This window comes from Mustela nivalis (genome assembly GCF_964662115.1).
Source record: "Mustela nivalis genome assembly, chromosome: 17".
NCBI lineage: Eukaryota > Metazoa > Chordata > Mammalia > Carnivora > Mustelidae > Mustela > Mustela nivalis.
The window spans coordinates 54,927,946-54,946,215 of record NC_139036.1 but is presented as its reverse complement, the minus strand read 5'-3'; the positions used below and the strand labels follow the sequence as shown (position 1 = coordinate 54,946,215).

General features: G+C 48.7%; 3 protein-coding genes and 1 long non-coding RNA gene across 9 annotated transcripts in view; 3 read left to right on the top strand and 1 right to left on the bottom strand.

The window, feature by feature from the left end:
- The window catches only part of VCF1 (VCP nuclear cofactor family member 1), a 17,702-nt gene extending 11,420 nt beyond the window's left edge, over nucleotides 1-6,282 (top strand). For 2 of the 3 annotated variants that reach the window (XM_082707665.1, XM_082707664.1), the window contains one exon: nucleotides 3,867-6,282. In XM_082707665.1, coding sequence (XP_082563791.1) covers nucleotides 3,867-3,957 — 91 coding nt within the window. In that variant the 3' untranslated portion in view covers nucleotides 3,958-6,282. Of the gene's footprint in view, nucleotides 1-1,839; nucleotides 1,903-3,866 lie in introns of all 3 variants that reach the window. The other variant, XM_082707663.1, reaches the window with a different exon arrangement.
- COG1 (component of oligomeric golgi complex 1) lies at nucleotides 5,121-18,270 on the bottom strand. Of its 2 annotated transcripts, XM_082707631.1 has the most exons (14): nucleotides 17,864-18,270; nucleotides 15,338-15,582; nucleotides 15,006-15,187; nucleotides 14,689-14,859; nucleotides 12,506-12,659; nucleotides 11,358-11,568; nucleotides 10,206-10,997; nucleotides 9,222-9,368; nucleotides 8,586-8,747; nucleotides 7,654-7,781; nucleotides 7,068-7,176; nucleotides 6,547-6,656; nucleotides 6,392-6,470; nucleotides 5,121-5,310 (listed from the first exon to the last, which is right to left on the bottom strand). In XM_082707631.1, exons 1-14 carry the CDS (start codon nucleotides 18,179-18,181, stop codon nucleotides 5,173-5,175), a joined length of 2,946 nt encoding a protein of 981 aa, XP_082563757.1. In that variant the 5' UTR covers nucleotides 18,182-18,270; the 3' UTR covers nucleotides 5,121-5,172. The 2 variants fall into 2 exon arrangements, with proteins under 2 accessions (XP_082563757.1, XP_082563758.1); XM_082707632.1 differs by lacking the exon at nucleotides 15,338-15,582 and having other exon boundaries at nucleotides 17,864-18,214.
- On the top strand, nucleotides 8,610-9,969 carry LOC309851850. The gene is made up of 2 exons (XR_014304955.1): nucleotides 8,610-8,802; nucleotides 9,165-9,969. It is a non-coding gene; the product is annotated as an uncharacterized lncRNA (long non-coding RNA).
- SLC39A11 (solute carrier family 39 member 11) overlaps nucleotides 17,602-18,270 on the top strand; it is a 395,845-nt gene continuing 395,176 nt past the window's right edge. The window contains exon 1 of one of the 3 annotated variants that reach the window (XM_082707643.1): nucleotides 17,602-17,755. The gene's annotated coding sequence lies outside the window, so the exon portion shown is untranslated. The remainder of the gene's footprint in view (nucleotides 17,756-18,270) is intronic. The other 2 variants (XM_082707642.1, XM_082707637.1) reach the window with 2 other exon arrangements.

The window sequence follows — 18,270 nt, the reverse complement described above, 5'->3', positions numbered from 1 at the left end:
AGTTGCCTTGGTGCATTTAGAGAGACCCTGTTGGTTGGAATTGGCACAAGTTTAACTTTATTGTGCTTGTACGTGTAGATGGTTTTTATTTCACAGAGTGTGACCTTAATTCTCTTTCGATTTGTGATGTCAGTCTGTCTTGAAAATACCTGGGTCAGATGTCAGCAGGAAGCCTAAACTGAAGTCCAGAGGAAAGAGAAGGAGCTTTGTAACTGCCCACCGAGACACGTGGTCTGCTGAGTGGGCTCCCTGAGGTGCAGGGGACAGTTTGACGACTCTTTCTTAGTCCCCAAGTCTGATAAAAGACTTCTTAAGAACAGTATTAGTAATGAGGTAACTATTTCTGTCCCAGTTTAGCAGCTGTAATTTTTAAAACCGTGTACTGTAAAGGGTGCGCCCTCCCAAGCAATGTGATACTGCAAAGATCCACTAAGTGAGCAAAATAACAGTTTCTCTTTCCATCTCAAGTTTTCTTGTTTTATAACAAAATGTTCAACTTCTGTGCAGATCTTAAAACGTGGACAGAGGCTTACTTTTTAGGGTTAGGAGAAAATAATGGTCTTTCTCTTGTCCCATAAAGTAGGCCTGACTGACTGTTCAGACGGACAAGAACTTCCCAACTTCTTTGACCCTCTCCCACAGGAGTGTTTTATTTTGTGGCCCAGCACACACTAAATATATTCGTGAGCAGTAAAACAAGTTTCACTGAGTGGTTCCCCTTTTCATGTTTCACTCTGTTTTCTTTTCCTATGCTGGCTGCAGTTTCAAAACCCCTGGTTCATCCCTAGAGAGTGAGGTACTCCTAAAAGCTTCCCTTGTAGTGGAAAGACTGGTCACAAGTGGTAGAAAATAGGAACCAACGTGTCTTTTGCAGAGATGTTTTGGTTTTACCTTTGATGGCCGTAGTGCGTAGGTAACGTTTTGTAAAGGTTAAAATAACACGTAGAGGCCATTAACCCTGATTCTTGGGTTCAGATAGTCCGTCTTCTATTAGTTTCAAAATAGCATCAGCCCGCTCAATGCAAGTGAATACAACTGAAGCAGTTGTAGAGGTTCTTAAAGGAGGAAAAAAACAGTCTTCTGCAGATCTTACAACATCAGCGTACTTTTTAAGTTCTCCGTCTTGATGTTAGAAGTACCTGAAGATCCGATCTGCTTTATAGCAACATTTAGTTCTCTTACTTATGACCAATTTGCTTCCCACAGAAAATCTTTTTTTGTAGAAGCTATAGAAAATAAAAATACTGTAAAAAATGGAAGGTCCAAATTCTAAATATTCTTGCATATATATCCTTCCAGACTGTTTTTGGTGTACGTAGATGTCTGTACTAAAGAAAAACATTTAAAAAGCCAGCTGGCATTCTGTACATACAGTTTTGCAACCTGTAAAAAAATGTTGGAGATGTCTTTCCTGGTATATATATATATATACACCTCTATTATTGTTAATAGCTGAGTAGAGTTTCATTGTTAACAACTATAACTCATGGGGTATATTTTATATATATGTGTGTTATAATCAGTTTCTCTGTTATTGGACATGGAGGTGATTCTCACTTTTTCACTGTTATAAACAAAGCCACGTTAACCATTTGTGTACCTGTCTTTGTAAAGTTGGTATAAAACGTGTTTTTATGCAAGATTTTTAAAACGGACTAGAAATCACAGGTATGTCTTTTCACTTTTCATGGTATTGTAGAGAAATTTTTTCTAACCTGTTTAAAGAACTTTTACCCTTTCTCAGAATAGTGTCACTTTTGCTATTATAGTGTGAAGTAAATTTTGAGATGGAAACTTGACTTACTAGAAACTGATTCTAGTTCTTGCCTTAATTTTCAGACAGTACCTGTAACGAAAAACAGTAAAGAAAACAGACTAAGAGGAAACAAAGTGTTCTGCGCGGTGGGTTTCATATTTAGTGTAGTAGCTGACTCGTTAACTGTTCACGACCTTCCCAGGTGCAGGAGCTCCACACACAGGGCTGCTCCCCTCTAGGTTAGGAGAAGCTTTTTTTTTTTTTTTTTTTTAAGATTTTATTTATTTATTTGAAAGAGAGAATGAGAGAGAGTAAGCATGAGAGGGGGAAGGTCAGAGGGAGAAGCAGACCCCCTGCCGAGCAGGGTGCCTGATGTGGGGTGTCCATCCTGCGATTCCAGGATGATGACCTGAGCCGAAGGCAGTCACTCAACCAACTGGGCCACCCAGGCACCCAGGAGCAGCTTTTATGGAAGACAGTTTTTGGTTTTGAATTGTATATTACTTCGAAAGTCTTTAAGTACATTTTTTTAAAAAGATTTTTTATTTATTTGAGAGAGAAAGCATGCACTGGGAGAGGGAGGGAGAGGCAGAAGCAGATTCCCCACTGAGCAGGATCCATCCCAGGACCTTGAGATCCTGACCTGGGCCAAAGGTAGTGACTTAGCCCACTTGGCCACCCAGGCCTCCTGGTCTTTAATTGCGGCTGCTGCTGCTAATCCTGCGGTCTGACTCCATTCAGCCTTTCACAGTGCTCTTCCTGTTTGTGGTTTTTTGTGGAAGACATACAGGTGGTCTTTCACCACATGTGGGCAATGGCATGTGTACGCTGTGACGTAGCTCCGGATGACTTATGGGCCATGGCGTGTCTCCTTTACGTCTTAGGAAGAACAGATACCCTTCAGGGACATTGCTTTCTCGCCTGGTTCAGACATGTTTCTGTGCATATTGTTAGGTGCAACTTTTGCTCAAAAATGGATAAACTAGTATTTTAAAAAATCACTTTTAAAGTATCTATCTGGAAACATTATTTATATATTTTTATAGTAAAGATACATAATAACCACATTGTAAGACTTACAGTAAAGGGTAGGAAAGCAAGAAGCAACTTAATCCCTTCATTTGAATACTATGGCCAGTTTTTCCCCAGTCTGTCTTACTTATAGACTTTACAGAGTTGCATGCAGACTTTCCAAAACGAATGTCTTTGTATAAGGAAGCCCGAATTAGATAGATCTAAGGGTGAAGTTAAGAAAAGTGCACACCAGATCATTAATTACTAGAATCCTAACTTTCTCATGCATTGATTCTTTCCACTATAGTACCGGGCTGAGTTATGAATGGAGGAAGGGCACTGTCGGTCATTTATTTGAAATGCAATACTTAAATTGTAAAATAAACCATCATTCTGAAAAGGATTCTTACCATTGCCTTATGTTTTGAGAACCCTAGTTTTTAGGGATCTCTGAGTAGTTTCTTCAAGACAACTAAGACACCGAATCATATTTGTTACACTAAAAAAAAGAAATAAGGCACACGTGCACACATATGTCAAACTGCAGAATTGCCATTGTAACTTTAGAAGAAGTACGTTGTACTTTTTCAAGATAGGTGTTCTGCGTTCAGAGAATACCATTTTGTGTCCCTGAGATGAGAACCAGGAAACTGTCTCAGATGTTTTTAAAACTCGTGGCCAGAAGCCATGTTGTGTTAATGACACTTAAATCCTGTCCCCGTGGTTGATACATTTCCCTTGGAGGCGGAGAACTTCCTCCTTTGAAATGAATGATGAAAGCAGGTAGAGAAGATGTGAAAGGAATTAGGATGTAGTTGAAGAGCTTTGCAGTCCGAAGGCCCGAACCTGGACCCTGCCGCTTCCGGGAGCGTGAGGGGGATCCTAATCCCACTCAGCCTTACGAGGCAGTCACAGGGATGCAATGACGTATCGTAGGTGCGCGCACTTTGTCTAGCTGCAAAGCCACTGATTTTGGTGCCGCTGCTCCTCACACCCAACGGGAAGGAGCTCTTACACGGGGTATTATAAATGACACCACAGAAGTTCTTAAGAAACCAAACAGCCTAATCGCCATCCTGTTTCTTCTTCCCTCCAGTCTTCAAGCAGCGACAGCGGTGGGAGCAGTAGCAGCAGCAGCAGCAGCATCAACAGCCCGGACAGGGCGAGCGGGCCGGAGAGCGGCTTGAGCCACATGGCTGCCGGGTCCGGCCCCAACACCCCTCAGCCTGTTCCTGAGCAGTCTGCACTGTGCCAAGGCCCTTACTTCCACATCAACCAGACCCTGAAGGAGGCCCACTTTCACAGCCTACAGCACCGAGGACGGCCTCCGACATGATGTGCCGGCAGTTTCTTGCCTTCTGTGAAGGGACAGCGCTGTGCAGATTTGATATTTCAACTTACGATGTTTTAAAAAATTGCACAAAAATATGCCTGTTGGCTTTTCAGTCTATATTTGAAATAACAGGTCAACAGGCCGTTGTTTACTTGTGGTTTTGCTGCACTATTGCGATTTCAAAGGGGCTTTGAAGCAATTTTTTATAGGATTCTTTTGAGGGTGGGTCTCAAATCCATGTCGAGGTAATGGTATGAGGAAATCTCATCTGCGTGTTGAATCCATAGTTTGTCCAGTTCAGACTGATTTCCAGATCTGTCAATTAGAAATTCTACTTTATGTAAAAAGGCCTTTTAAAAAATGCGGGATCTTCAATTTTTTAAATTCAATAAACTAGTAAAGAGTATCTAGTTTCCATGAAAAAAACCTAAGTTGTTTTCCAAAATACAGAAAGCTTGATTCAGTCTTGCACTGAAACTAATTGCCATACTACCTCTTAGTATGTAGATGTCCTGTTGAAAGTACTCTCTCCTCTGTAACAGGAGAACAATCAGATCCAAGTTAGACTGTGTCAGTGAAGCAGCCTTGCTAGTAACTATCTTCTCTCTTTGTTATATATTTGTATTTCCAGAGAGAATGTCTTTCAGACTTGTATACCCGGCTCACTTCCGCTACCGTTACTCCAAAGCCTCCATCTCAGACTTAGTAGGAAACAGGGCACAGTTCGGACAGTTGAGGAGTATGTAATGACCTTTGTCTCACTCACTGACTTGTTCTATCAGCAGTTTCCGTGATCTTGCTGGGAATCCGCTTTGGGGTTCAAGAACTAAGGCGCTGGGGAATGCTGACCGACTGTAAGCTATCTGAACTGCTGTCTCAAGTCACAAGTGTTGTGAAACCATTGGACAAGGAGTCACTGTATGCGTAAAGAGACCCCTAATGGTAGTGGGGGGCCACATTCCACTGTTGAAACTGGAAAGACTGGTGTGGCTTAGAAACAAACAAGCAGAGGCACCGTTAGCAGAAATGATGTAGTATTTATTTAGAGAGAGACGGATATGTTCCCGTGTTATTTAGTCATACTAGAGAGCCAACCTAGCTTGAACAACGAAGGCGTGGATGCGTCTTCTTCCTCACTGACCAGCTGTCGGAACAAGGAGCCAGGCTGTGCTGGGTCACCCACTTGGGAGAGTGCCGGGGGGACAACCTGCCATGCATGTAGAGGAAAGTGCCTTAGAGTCTACCCAGACCCTCCTGCCTGCTCACACCCGCCACGGCACGCGGAGTCCACACGGCACACACAAGCGGATCTCAGAAGCATGGATAGCTCTAGCCAGGGGACTCTGTGCTTTGTCAACCCTGACAAAGGACATAGGGGACAAAATGGGATCTTATGGGACAGAATGAACATTTGAAGAGGAGGACTATCCTAGGAAAAGGGTAAACATAGGTACCTCCTTTCTGTGGTCTGAGCCTCTCCTACGGACAGAACTTAGAGGTCAGTACTTGAAGCAGAGAGTCAGGGTTCCGGGGGAGCTCCGGCCGCCCCGGCCTGCGGAGGGGAAGGCCTGGGCGGGGAGCCTATGCTTTTTCACTCTCGCCTCCCATGTTGTACAACCAGATGTTTGAGGCAAAGTTTGGTCCTACTGGGTTTGATGGCAGGGAAAGTGGAAAGGACACATTGCTAGCATATTCTGTCCCAAGAGGAAAGCAAACAGAACTAGATGCTATGAGAAGACAAGCCGTCTGGGCTCAAGCACACGCGTACACGACACAACTCAGAAATACCCAGGAGGGCTCCTGCGGGCCTAAGAGATGGCAGTCGACTGAAATAAAACGTGTATTAACAACATGTCAAACTCGAGGAAGCAAATTCCCTTTTCTCCCCACCCAATTGCAAGAACTAGGAAGATGAAGCCACCGCAACAAAACAAGTTGTTTTTTTCTAAACAAGTACAGTGGTAGTGCTGGGTTAAGCGGTTACCTCTTCCACCCTGCGAACAGCAAGAAATAAACTCCATCCTGTCCTGTTTTCTACAGCCTTGGCAGCCTGAGATAACGTCTCTATTATGAGGCTACTTGATAGTATAAATGGGCATCGTTTAAAACTCCTCTCAGCTCAAGCTAGTGAAACCTTGTACTTCTATATTGCGCCGCCATTAAAAGCAGCATTAGTGCATTTTGTCCTCCGGTTCTTTATCGATTACTGAAAGGGGAGCTCGTCGGGCGGTTTGGCGGGAGACAGGGGACCGGATCCCCCGGGTGCGCCCCCTGCTCTCGGCACTTACCTGGGCTTTGGTTTCGATGTTTCTGCTGGTTGATTTGGCCTTTCGGGCACTTGTCATGCTCAGTGGAAGAAGGCCAAACCTCCAAGACAAGATGAAGAATTTCAGTGGCATGAACAGGAAGCTCGGGGGCCCTCACACAAGCTCTGACTCCTCACCTGATCTGACTCGACGCCAGCGGCAGTATGTTATGGGGTTCTTGCGAGTTGAATGTGCAGCTCCGGGGGGTGAAAGGATTCTCTGTTCCAGTGACCAGTCCGAACAGAACCTGACAGACAGGACGTGGGGCACAGGGACAGGCAGGGCTTGTCCCTGTCCAATTAAAAAGAGAAAATCCCTTCTCTTGTTTCTCACTGTCCTTTTGGGGAATGTTCCTTGCAGCATGTTTACGCTTTAGAATTACCTTTTTCACTGCCCACAGGTCAGAATCCCAGAGTCACATCGCTCTTTCCGAGGCCTCGATAAAACCTCGTTAATCCTTACCTACAGCTGGAGGGCTGCGCAGTGAGATTTTAACCTAATCCTCTTTCAGTCCTTCCAACTAACCTGAGCTATTTGCATCCCGGCCCCCTCCCGACGCTGCCGAAGCTGCCAGCCGGAGTACTAAGGGCTGGGGCGGATTCACACCGCTGTCTGAGCCCGCAGCTCTGCGTTCATGCTGAGCACGTCTGGGACTTACAGAAGTTCGCTGCACCAGGCGGTTAAGGTTGCTGTTGAGGTGCGGCGTGAAAACATCCAGGTCAAATGGGTCAATGAGCGCCTCTAGATAGTCAGCCACTTTCTCAAGTCTGGAAAGAGGAGTATGATTATTCTTCACATTTTTTTTAGGTCAAAACCCAACCTTATGGCATTTCAGTGCTAACGAAACCCCGTATTTGGATTTATTCTTACTTGCTGGCTTGGTAGCACTTGTCACTGCCCATCAGGCTTGGGTAATCCTCAAAAGTTTTAACCTGCCTGCTGAGATGGCTGAGTGAAGTCCTTTCCTTCCTCATGTCAGCGACAGAGTCAGAGGCTCAAATTATACCCAAGAGTGAGTTGGTAGGCTGACTCAGAAGAGAGAGGCCTGAGATTCCGCCCACCGCACTTGACCATGGCATTTACCAGCAGGTGGCCATTACTCATCTAGCTGGTCATGCGAGCACTTCCTGGTTAAAGCCAACAGCTAATGCACGACGAGAGGCTGTCTCTTGGTGGCTTTCTGGAAAGGAGCTGTGTGTCCTCAGCAGAGGCGGCCCTGGCAGCGCCTGCTGGGGCGCGCGTACCTGGAGTCTTGTCTGTTGCGGCCAGTCTTCACCTCCTCACCCCTGGCCGTCAGAACAACACTGAGACAGCGCAGATCATAGAGCAGCTGCAGGGCCCGATTCTGGGTCATTGGGAAGGCGCCTTCTTTCTGCAAATGAATTTCCCGTCCCCACCCAAGAAGGGAGAGGATTTGTAACGGGAGCAGAGTAAACAGCTTCATGTTTTAGTTTGGGATACAGCTTGTTGCTTCAGAAGCACCAGCTTTGTGTACTCAACAAGGGCAGTTTGATGTCACAACAATGGGTTTTGTTCAAAACTTGGTCTTAAACCAAACTGAAAACCTTCAAACAAAGGCTTCGGGTGCTCCAGACTGCCCTTTTTGAAGAAAAAAAATCTGTTGTATGAAGGAGAGGCATTTTGTGGAAGCTCAGAAGAGAAGATGTCCCTGAATTCTCTCCCAGGTCAGGAGCTGGTGCTATCTTAAACATATCACTAATGAAACAGGAAGATCCACCGCAGGCAGAATATTCCAGGGAAGGGGTGAGGGCGGTGGGGGGCTGGGAGACAGGAGCTCGCTCAGGCGAGCACCTCTGTGTGCCACATGCTGCCCTGGGCACGGTCACCCGCCACTCCTCCCAAGCAGTTCTCCAAGTGACCACACTTGACCCCACAAAAACCAAGAAAGCTTCGTGATTTGTCCAAGGCTACAGCACATACGCGGCAGTGCTGGGGTTGGGACACCAGGCCTTTTTCCCTTCCCACTGAACTGCCTTTTAGTACGGACCTGCTTGATGCTGGGGAGGGGGCATGATGAACTTGCAGAACGGGAAGCCACTACCGATTAGCCGATTAGCCTGCACTGAGTGTAGACACTTGGAATCCTTGCTGGGAACTGCCCAAACCCGAGGGAAAAAACATCAGGTTTTTAGAGGGAAAAAATTCAAACACCTACCTTCACCTGTTTTTCTTCTGCAAGTTTCTCATAGGCAGCCAGCACTTGGACCATACAGCTTTTCAGCATCTCCTGCAGTGTCACTTTTGGCAAAGCGTGGCCTCCAACCCGATTAATTTCCTGGCAGAGGTTAAACAGGAAGGACTGGACGTACCAGGATGGCTACAAGAACAAAGGACTGTTGAGTCAGTGACCTGCTGCCACTGAATGAGACGTGGTAAAAGTGGGTCCATTTATCCTTACTAGGCTCATGCTCCAGGACCTGGACCTCCCAGGCACCCCCTCCAAGCTGGCCAGTTAATAGATAAAAGTGACCATCGCTGTCACTGCTCTGGTGGCTGGGGGCTGACCTGGCAGGTGGCATTATGTGTTATGCTGTTTTCACTTTGGGGCGAGCAGCTCTCCAACAAGCAGAGCCCAGGCTACACAGGAAATAATCATTAGCTGACTTCTCCGACAGTCCACTACCTACTTGGCCCAATGTCTACTCCTCCCATGGCAGAAAGTTACCAATACCACTTTTGGCTCTTTGAGGAAGCTGTATTTTGCCTGATGTTCCTGTCTTTTTCCTCTCTGCAGAGCGGGCTGTTTGGCCCAGTCCATCCCATAGGTGCTCTCCTGGGGGCACCGGCTCACCTGTACAGGAAGTCGGATTGTGGACGTGACACTGCTGCCGGACTCGGCCTCCTCTTGGATTTCTAGTTCATCCCAGCTGGTGGCTGTGGCCAGGACTGAGCCGGCATCATCCAAAAGTAACGACTGGGTGAATCCATGAGCCAAAACCTGGTAATAAAAGGCAGATAGCCAACAGGCCACTCAGCTCCTTTACGGACTATCTCAAACTACTTGAGTTCTCTTCAGCCCAGCTTCTGCTGCTTCAGTCACGTGCAGGGTGGCAAGTGGAAACGTCACTCTCAGGCTGATTACGTCACTCTCAGGCTGGTTACGTCACTCTCAGGCTGGTTACGTCAGCCTTGGGAATTTTGTAGTAACTACCTTACACGTGTCAGGGGCCACCCCTGAAGACACCAGGGGAGACTGCAGGAAATAGGACATTTGGGTGGAAGAGGGGGGAATTTAGACCCTTGTCCAGGGAGGTCTGTCATTCTTATCAGATGGAAGGACAAAAGGCCAGAGTTTGTGTCTATAAAATCTAGGCTAAACATTTGAATGGAAAAGGTTTTTACATCTGTGCTGTCTCACTACCCCAGAGAAGTGGAAGCATCTGAAGTAAGAACTCTTACTCCCTCGAGCACGCGACGCAGTGAGCACTGGGTATTATGTAAGATTGATGAATTCCAGCCCTGTACCTCTGAAACCAGTAATACGTTGTATGTTAATTAACTGAATTTAAAGAAACAAATTAAAAAAAGAAAAAATAGAAGTAGACTGGAAAGTCAAGCTATGCCAAAGCTACACATGCCATCTTTGTTACAACTGACATCTCCCTAGTTCAATACTTACAGGTACATCACAGAGATATAAAATAAAATAGGTTTTATTGAATTTTTCTCAAAAGAAAAAAAGACCTGCCTGCGCTGGCCAGCCTGGAACATGACGGAAGGGAGGCAGGATGGGGCTGCCTGGTGAGCACGGGAAGACGGTGTGCGAATCACTCACCTTCACAACTGCTGAGCTCCAGACACGGTAGCCCATCACGCTCTGCTGGAGGAGGAGTTCCTTAACTTCCTGCCACTTGGTCTGCACAGGAATTATTTCCTGTGTTTTCCCCTTTCCTTGTTTTTTCAGAGCCCTGGGATCCCTTGCAGGTTTCTCGGAGCTCCCTGACTTTCCCAAGATGCACTGCTTCAGATGGGGACACAGGTCTCCCAGAGACTGGCAGAGTCTGGCCATGAAGAGCACCGCAGGCAACTTGACCCCGCCGAGGACATCCTGCTGCCCCTGCATGGCCTGCTCGGTGCCCTGCAGCTCTGCCTGGACGCGCTCTGTGATGTGCTTGATGCACGCCACCGAGTGGGTCTGCAGCGTCTCCCGCACGGTCCCAGCATCCGCATACCTGTCGAAGGCACAGCCCTTGGCAGGCCCGGGGGAGATGTCCTTGGTCAGGGACGTGTCTGTGGAGGGGAGGTAAGCCAGGAGGTCATCCAGCTTCACCTTCAGTTTAGAATCCAGTGCAGAGCAGAAGTTCTGGACACAAGGGCTGATGGCCTGTGCTTTCATGGAGAGCCCGCTGCTGGCCAAGGGCCCTCGGTGCGCCACGCTCACCCAGGCGGCGTCAGGAGGCAGGTCTTGTGGGCTCTCGGACCACAGGAAGAGAGACATGTTGTGCTCAAAGTAGATGTGCTTATTGGAACTGGAGCTGCTGGCATTGCCCTCAAGCTCCTGCAGGGCCGAGACGAGCAGCTCCTCGGAGCTGGTGGAGATGGAGTCAAAGCCTTCTTTGGTCAGAGTCTGAAAGAAAGCAAGAGAGGAGTTCCAGTCAGGACTCCTGTCAGGAAATCTGCCCCAAGCGGCAGTCCATCCCGGCACTCTGCGTGTTCTCCAGCATGCTCAGGAGGATGACGCAGTGGTGGCAGAGAAAGGAGTCGTCGCTGATGGCTACAGACGCGTTCCCGATCAGGTGACAGAGGCGTGGTCTCGTTCTGCACCAGAGTCTGGATCTCTGCTCATTTCTATGGTTCGTTTTCCAGAAGAGCCATCCCTGAGTCAGTCAGCCGAGAAAGAGTACACTCAGGAGGGGACCCAAGTTCCCCCAGTCAAAAGCTTGTACTAGGACTGGCCAGGAGCACCCGAACCATGTGATCTCCTCACCTGTAATCGGTCCAGGAACAGCTGCTGCATCAGATCCTCCCAGAACAAGAGCGGCTTCTCGAGAAGCCGCTCACATATCACCTCCCAGCTGTGACTGGTGGATTCGCTGGTAAGTAGTTTCCATATGGCATCGCGGACCCCTGCGAGACCTTGCACGTTCTTCACGTACGTAAGCAGGTTGGTGATCCCGTTCTTAATGTCTTCGTTACACCTGCGACAAAATCATTTTTCTTGGATCTGATTTAGATTCACGGTTTTCACAACTTTATTAAGAAAAGCAGCAGGGGCGCCTGGGTGGCTCAGTGGGTTAAAGCCTCTGCCTTCGGCTCCAGTAATGATCCCAGGGTCCTGGGATGGAGCCCTACATCGGGCTCTCTGCTCAGCAGGGAACCTGTTTCTCTCTCTCTCCGCCTGCCTCTCTGCCTACTTGTGATCTGTCTTTTAAATAAATTAAATTAAAAAAAAAAAAAAAAGAAAAGCAGGACTCCACTCGAAAACCTCTACCTGGGTCCCCACATTAGTACTTGTATCTCTCAGGGTTTTTATAAATATGTATAAACAGCATTTCTGGTGAAGTTGGGGGTGAGGTCCACCTTCGCCTCCCTGAGGTATCTGTTTGGAAGGAAGTCTAGAGCCCCCTGGAATGGCTTCAAAAACCATTGCATTTAAATAAAAACTTAAGAGTGGCCGAACTCTTACACAGAATATTAAATCCTGTAGGTAATACGTGAAAGACGATCTCATTTTTGGTTCTTCACAGTTGGGGGTAACCGGCCCCCATTCCAGAGGGCTCTACACTTCCTTCCAAACAGATACCTCAGGGAGGCGAGGGTGGACCTCACCCCCAACTTCACCAGAAACGCTGTTTATACATATTTATAAAAACCCTGAGAGATACAAGTACTAATGTGGGGACCCAGGTAGAGGTTTTCGAGTGGAGTCCTGCTTTTCTTTCTTTTTTTTTTTTTTTTTTTTAATTTAATTTATTTAAAAGACAGGCTGAGCCAGTGATTGGTACAACCCAGAGGGCACATGCAGAGCACTGTCTGGACGATCACGTCTCTCCCTCCTTTCTCAGTGGCCTCACTGGCCCTCATGTGGCTGCATGGGTGGTCCCTGCCGGCCTCAGGAAAGTTCTGGCTACTCACATGTGGATCCATCTCCGCAGCGTGTCTTTCAGGTACTCCTGGCTGATGGGCTGCGCCAGGGTCCGGAGCGCCGGCTGGAAGTGGACGACAGATGCCGGCAGGTGTCTGAACCAGCTGCAGAGCTTCATCTCCTGCAGAGCGCCGGTGCCCTTTCCTAAGAGAAGGCCCAATGACAAGTCATCAGGGCCGTCCTTTGAAAGGCATGTTAAAAAATGGACCTAGAAGCAATTTCCAAAAATCATCTAGTGTTCCTCTGGGCATGTCAGCCTGGACCCCTGGGATAGGAAAGTCTAGAATGTATGTTCATCAGGGGACTGGCAGCTTCCCGCCAACTCTGGGCACCCCAGCAGACAAGGGGGAGGACAGGGAGGAAGAAGTGGGGACAAGGCAGGGAGGGAAAGCAGTACTGAGCGCTCCACGCTCGGCCCTCGAAGCTGTCACCAGGTGACAGTCTCCCTTTCCTCACCATCCTCCGGCCAGCGCGAGACCCCGCACCTGGCTGGTGGGCTGCAGCACCTCAGAGGTGTCTTCCCAAGAAGGACACAGGCATCTGTGGGGTGACTCTGGGGGGCCCCTTCACTGTGTTCTGTGCGTGAGCGAGCACCTCCAGAGTTGGAAACACAGGAGTCCTTCTAGGGTCCTTTGCACTTGTCATCCAAAGCCATGATAATTAGCCCACACTCACCTTGCACGAGGGGGTAAAGCATTAGGTGGAAGCACCGAGAGGGAAGCCAGGGCATAAGGAAGTGGCTCCCTCGGAAGATAAAGAAAGCCCAAGGAGAGGCTACATAATACATCTGTCTCTCTGAAAATGACCCGGTGGCTGTCTTCATGTTGTTTCTCTGCTACCCTTGGCTTGGCCTCCTCCACCTGGCCTGCGTTCTGGAGCACCGAGGCACAGTCCTCTGCCGTCCTCTCTTCTTCCTGTCATGGCCCCACAGCTTCAGACAACAGCCATGTGCACAGATCTGCGTCTCCAGCCGGACCTCTTATTGCTGTTCTGGACCCACAGTCACCTGCCCACTCCACATTCCCGTTCCAGGGGCTTAACTGTCCCTAAAGCAATATTTTCTTAACTGTCCCTAAAGCAATATTTTTAAGAGTGAACTCATAATCAGCCCTTTCAAACCAGCTCCTTTTCTAGTAAACCTGGACACCTCCTTTCCAAACCCTCCCCACCAATCCACCAAATGCCCTGCTAAACAGATGTCCAAGTTGTCCAGTTGGCCCCCATCATCTGCCACCCAGGTAATGACGACAGCCTCCCAGGTGAGCTCTTGGCATCCACTCCAGACCCCATGGAGAACCTCTGCCATGTAAAAGCCAACTGTATTTAATTCCAGTTAGGATAAATGCTATCAAATAAAAGCACAGGATGTATGGGAACATAGTGTAGAAGACGAGTAAGCCTGGAACGTCCTCACAAGCTATCCATCGTTCTCTGGATAAAAAAGTCCAAATTCCCTAGCCTGGTCTGCACAGCTCTGCATTATCTGGTCACATCTAATAGACTGGCCATGTCTCTCCTCATGCTGCTCTTCCTCCCACCCAATCCCCCTTAGCTTCCCTTGCTTACTTTTAGTTTCTCAAATATATGAACATCTTCCTTGCCTCAGGACCTTTGCACATCCCACCCCTGTTGCCTGGAACTCTTTCCCTTGCCTTCTTCACCTAACTCTTACCGAACTTTCAGGTTTTAAATATTCTCCAGGGTGCCTGGCTGGCTCAGCTGGTTAAGCAACTGCCTTCAGCCGAAGTCATGATCCAGGAGTACCAGGATCGAGTCCCACATCGGGCTCCCAGCTCCATGGGGAGTCTGCTTCTCCCTCTGACCGTCTCCCCACTCAAGGCCTCTCTCTCTCTCAAATAAATAAATACAATCTTTAAAAAAAAAAAAAAATCATTCTCCAGGGAAAGCATCACTAGTGGGGTGCCTCCTTTTCAGTGCTCCCAAATCAACTTTTACTTTGCCTCCATAGTAGTGGCCATTTTGTTATTTGATAAGTATTTGTGAGTTCAGTATTTGCCTCTACCACTAGACCGTGGCCTCCATGAAGATGGGGTCCGTATCTGTCCAGTGCACTGCTGTATCCCCAGAGCCCAGCACTAGCAGCCACATGGCAGGTGCCGAGTCAATAACAGATGAATAACCTGAGAATAAGGAAGGTTGGTTAAGAGCTCACCGGGAGGATGCGGGCCTGTGATGGTCTCCAGAGTTGAGAAGAGCAAGCCACATGGCAGGGACGGATCTGGCAGCTGACCTTCTGGTAAAGTGTAGAAAAGAGCATGAGCTTGGTTCAAAGTGGTAGCCAGCAGCTCCACTAATGAGCAAATCTGGGCCTTGATGCCGGCACCTACAAGAAGAAACCATCCTTCTGTAAACGGTTTTCTTTAGTAAAGTGAGAAACAGAGAACATTCTAGGTGCTTCAGTCTCCCCTCGGCTCCCCCTTCTCCATTCCCTTGTTTAAGGACTTTATTTTGGAAAGAAGCCAAACCCACCATGTTGTGGCTGGTTTAGAAGTTTCTGAATAGCTGTCTTTCTGGCCAACAGGAAGTCTGTTAGGGCTTGGCGAGGAGAACTCTCTTCTAAGAGCATTATGGAGCACAGGGCCTCAGCCACAGCTTGGTCAGACACGGCTTGGCATTTGAGCAGCATCTTACTTTCATGCAGAATAGTTGACCTAGGAAGATGAGGAAAGAGAGCAACAGGGAATTTTTTACATCTTGGGAAGAAGGACCTTGGTATATCAGGATAGAAGACACGTTCCGTAAACCGGTAGTGGTGAAGTATGGCCGTCCCTAGAGCAGATCTTTTCGCTGGATCCACGTACCGGAAGTGGCTGGCTGCCGCGACCTGCCGGATGAGTATGGGGAATCGTGAGAGGACAGGGCTGAATCGGGAACCAGAGGAATCCAGCTGGAGCAGGTTGTGAAGGTGGCAGCAGAGCAGGTAGAGCTGTGTGGCGTGGAGATACTGGGAGGCCTCCATTGAGCTCCAGATCTTCTCAGGAATTTCTAAGAGTAGCTTGATCTGGGCAGCCATGCTGTAGAACTTCTCCTGCGAAGGCTGCTGGGGCTACAAGGGAAGGCACAGCACAAAGGCAGAACACACAAGTGCAAGGTCAGCGTCTGGCAGGCTTGTGGAGAAATGTGGGGGTACTGTAGGGTACAAAGCTTTATGCCCGAGTCCATGCCACTTGGTAAAGGTCTCAAAGTTAGGTGTTGAGGAATGACTCAAGTCAGGAGCGGTGTATAGCCCACCCAACCCTCCCAGCTGGGTGCACCTGGGCTCAGTCCCATGGAGACACAAACTTAATTTGGTCATCTCAGCCTGGTTATCCCTGACAGCATGGAGCCCTACAGACCACCACTCAAGTGAGCTTTCTCCTTCTTTCTTCTGACGTTCAGCCTCCCTACACTTGCTCCTGCTTCTTTGAGTGTGTGAAGGACTCCTTTGTTACTCATCCGTCAGATCTTCATCCGTGTAGTGCTCAGGCCTCTCCCGGTCTCAGTCTGCCTTACTCCAGGACTCCTACCCTAGAGCATCACCTCTTAGCAGAACACCACACCCACCTCTTTTTTAGACCTCACCACTCCCAAGTCCCACTGGCGCCTTTCCTGTTGCTGCCCTGCTAAGTTTCTCTGCCATTCCATAATCGGTATGTTCAAAGCTAAATTCATTTCCCTACCAAAATTTTAGTCATCTGCCTTCCATATATATCTTAGCATACCTAAGCACTCCACTCCCAAGTTCCCAGGAGATTCATATCCTTCCGATGGTTTTGATCTGAAGACATCAGGAGGGGGAAGAAGGGTACTATAGGTGTCTAGTGAGTCGAGGCCAGAGTTGCTTATAAACATCATAGAATGCACACAACCATCTACAACAAAGTGATCTAGCCCCAAATGTCAAAAGCACCAGGACTGAGAACTCCTGCTTTAATCAAACTGATTACCTGCTCTTATCTTTTCATACTCCAGACCTACATTCCAAATCTCATCTGTCACGAAGGCCCTCCTTACCGAGAAGGACTCAAGCCTGAAGTGACTTCCTTCAGAAATCTCACGGTAAATTACGTTAATTATTTTCTAATCAATCACCCATTATCCTAAAATGCTTTCTACTGTTACTCTGAATTATTCAGTTTTCTCATCAACTTTCCATGCATTTAATCCCTCGACTAGATTGTAAGCTCCTTCAGAGCAGGAATTAGAGGGCTTCTGTTTCTTTGTGCCTGGACACACAGAAGGCACTCAAATTTTTGTGGGTCTGAGAATAACTCAGATATAACAACTATAAAAAATAAATACATTTCTGAAGTCAGGCACAGTACCAGTTAGCTTTCTAATAAACCATGAATCAATCTTCAGCTATAGGAAAGGCTGGCCACCCAGGAGGAGGCAGGTATAAATGCACAGCTTAGAGAGGAGAGGGACGAAGTCTCTCATTTCAAAGGTTGTGTTGTGTGAGCCCTGCCCACTGACCCAGATTCTTCTAAAACACAGTCGTATTAAAAAGTTCCAAGAGGGAGAAGTTCTAAGTTGTATTTTGGAAGTTCTTCCATGTCCTATAGGGTTCTTCCCCTATAAGGGGTCGTTAACAAACTCCCGGTTTATCTTTCTGACCCTCCCTACCGGTTCACTTAGTCATTCCTAAATCGATATTCCCTAGGAATGCAAAATGCTGTTCCAGTATTAGGATGCACTTAGGGCTGAATCGTTCCACGCAGGCCAGGTCTAATCATTAGTGTTTGAAGGGGAAAAAAAAAAAAAAACCCACTTAGGATAACTTGATTAGAATAACTTTAGTTCCCTAAAAGGAAAATGTTCCACTGTTGGAAGAAGGGCGCTTGCCGGCTGGTCCAGTCATTCAACGACTCCACCAAAGGTAGAATAGCTCTTTGGGTTTGGGGAGCTTGCTCTCGGGAGTGAGGTGGGGGAGAGCCTGGGATGAGAAATGAACCAAATGAGGGGAAGGTGGCAACATAAGGGAAAACCGGTTGTGAGCATGTCGGGAAACGTTACCCAGGGAATGAGCTGGTCTAGCGAGAGACCCCTGGCGCTGTCCTCGAAGGCTGGGAGAGCCCAGCGAAGCCGCGAGACAGGCGAGGGAATCAGGGCCCGGAAGTCAGGAAGGCTCCGAAGGGAGCTGCTGAATGAGCCGGGCCCGCAGACGGCCAAAGGACCGCCGGCGTTCTCCCCGGAGGAAGGGAGTCTAGAAATTCGCAGCAGCCTCTTCCCCAAGGCAGGTGAGGCTCGCGCGGGGACGGGGACGGACCGGCGGCCGCGGGAGGGCGGGAGGCGGGTCCCCAGGGGGGTGCGGGACCGGGGTGCGGGACCCGGCGTGAGGGGCTGACCTGCGGCTCCTCTTCTGGGGGCCGGGAGACGGCCGAGCCAGCCTGGCGGAGACGGGCGCAGTACTGGTCGGTGGCCTTCACGGCGTCCACCAGACCCTCGGCGCAGCGGCGCATCTGGCCGATGGTGTCGGCCGCCTCGATCAGGTCGCGGTACCGCTCGCCCACCATTTGCCGCAGCTCCTCTTTCTTGTGCTCGATCTCGGCCCGCACCTGGCGCTCCAACCCTCGGATTTCCTCCGCTCCATGTGTCTCGAAAAGCGCCGCGGGGTCGCGCAGATCCAGCCGCTTCAGCGCGGGAGAAGCGACCGCGGCCGCCATGGTGGACCCGTCAGCGTCCTGACGGGTCACTTCCGCCCGGAGGCCCGCCCGGCGGCCATTTTGGGTGCGGGCGGAAGCGCTTCCGCCCC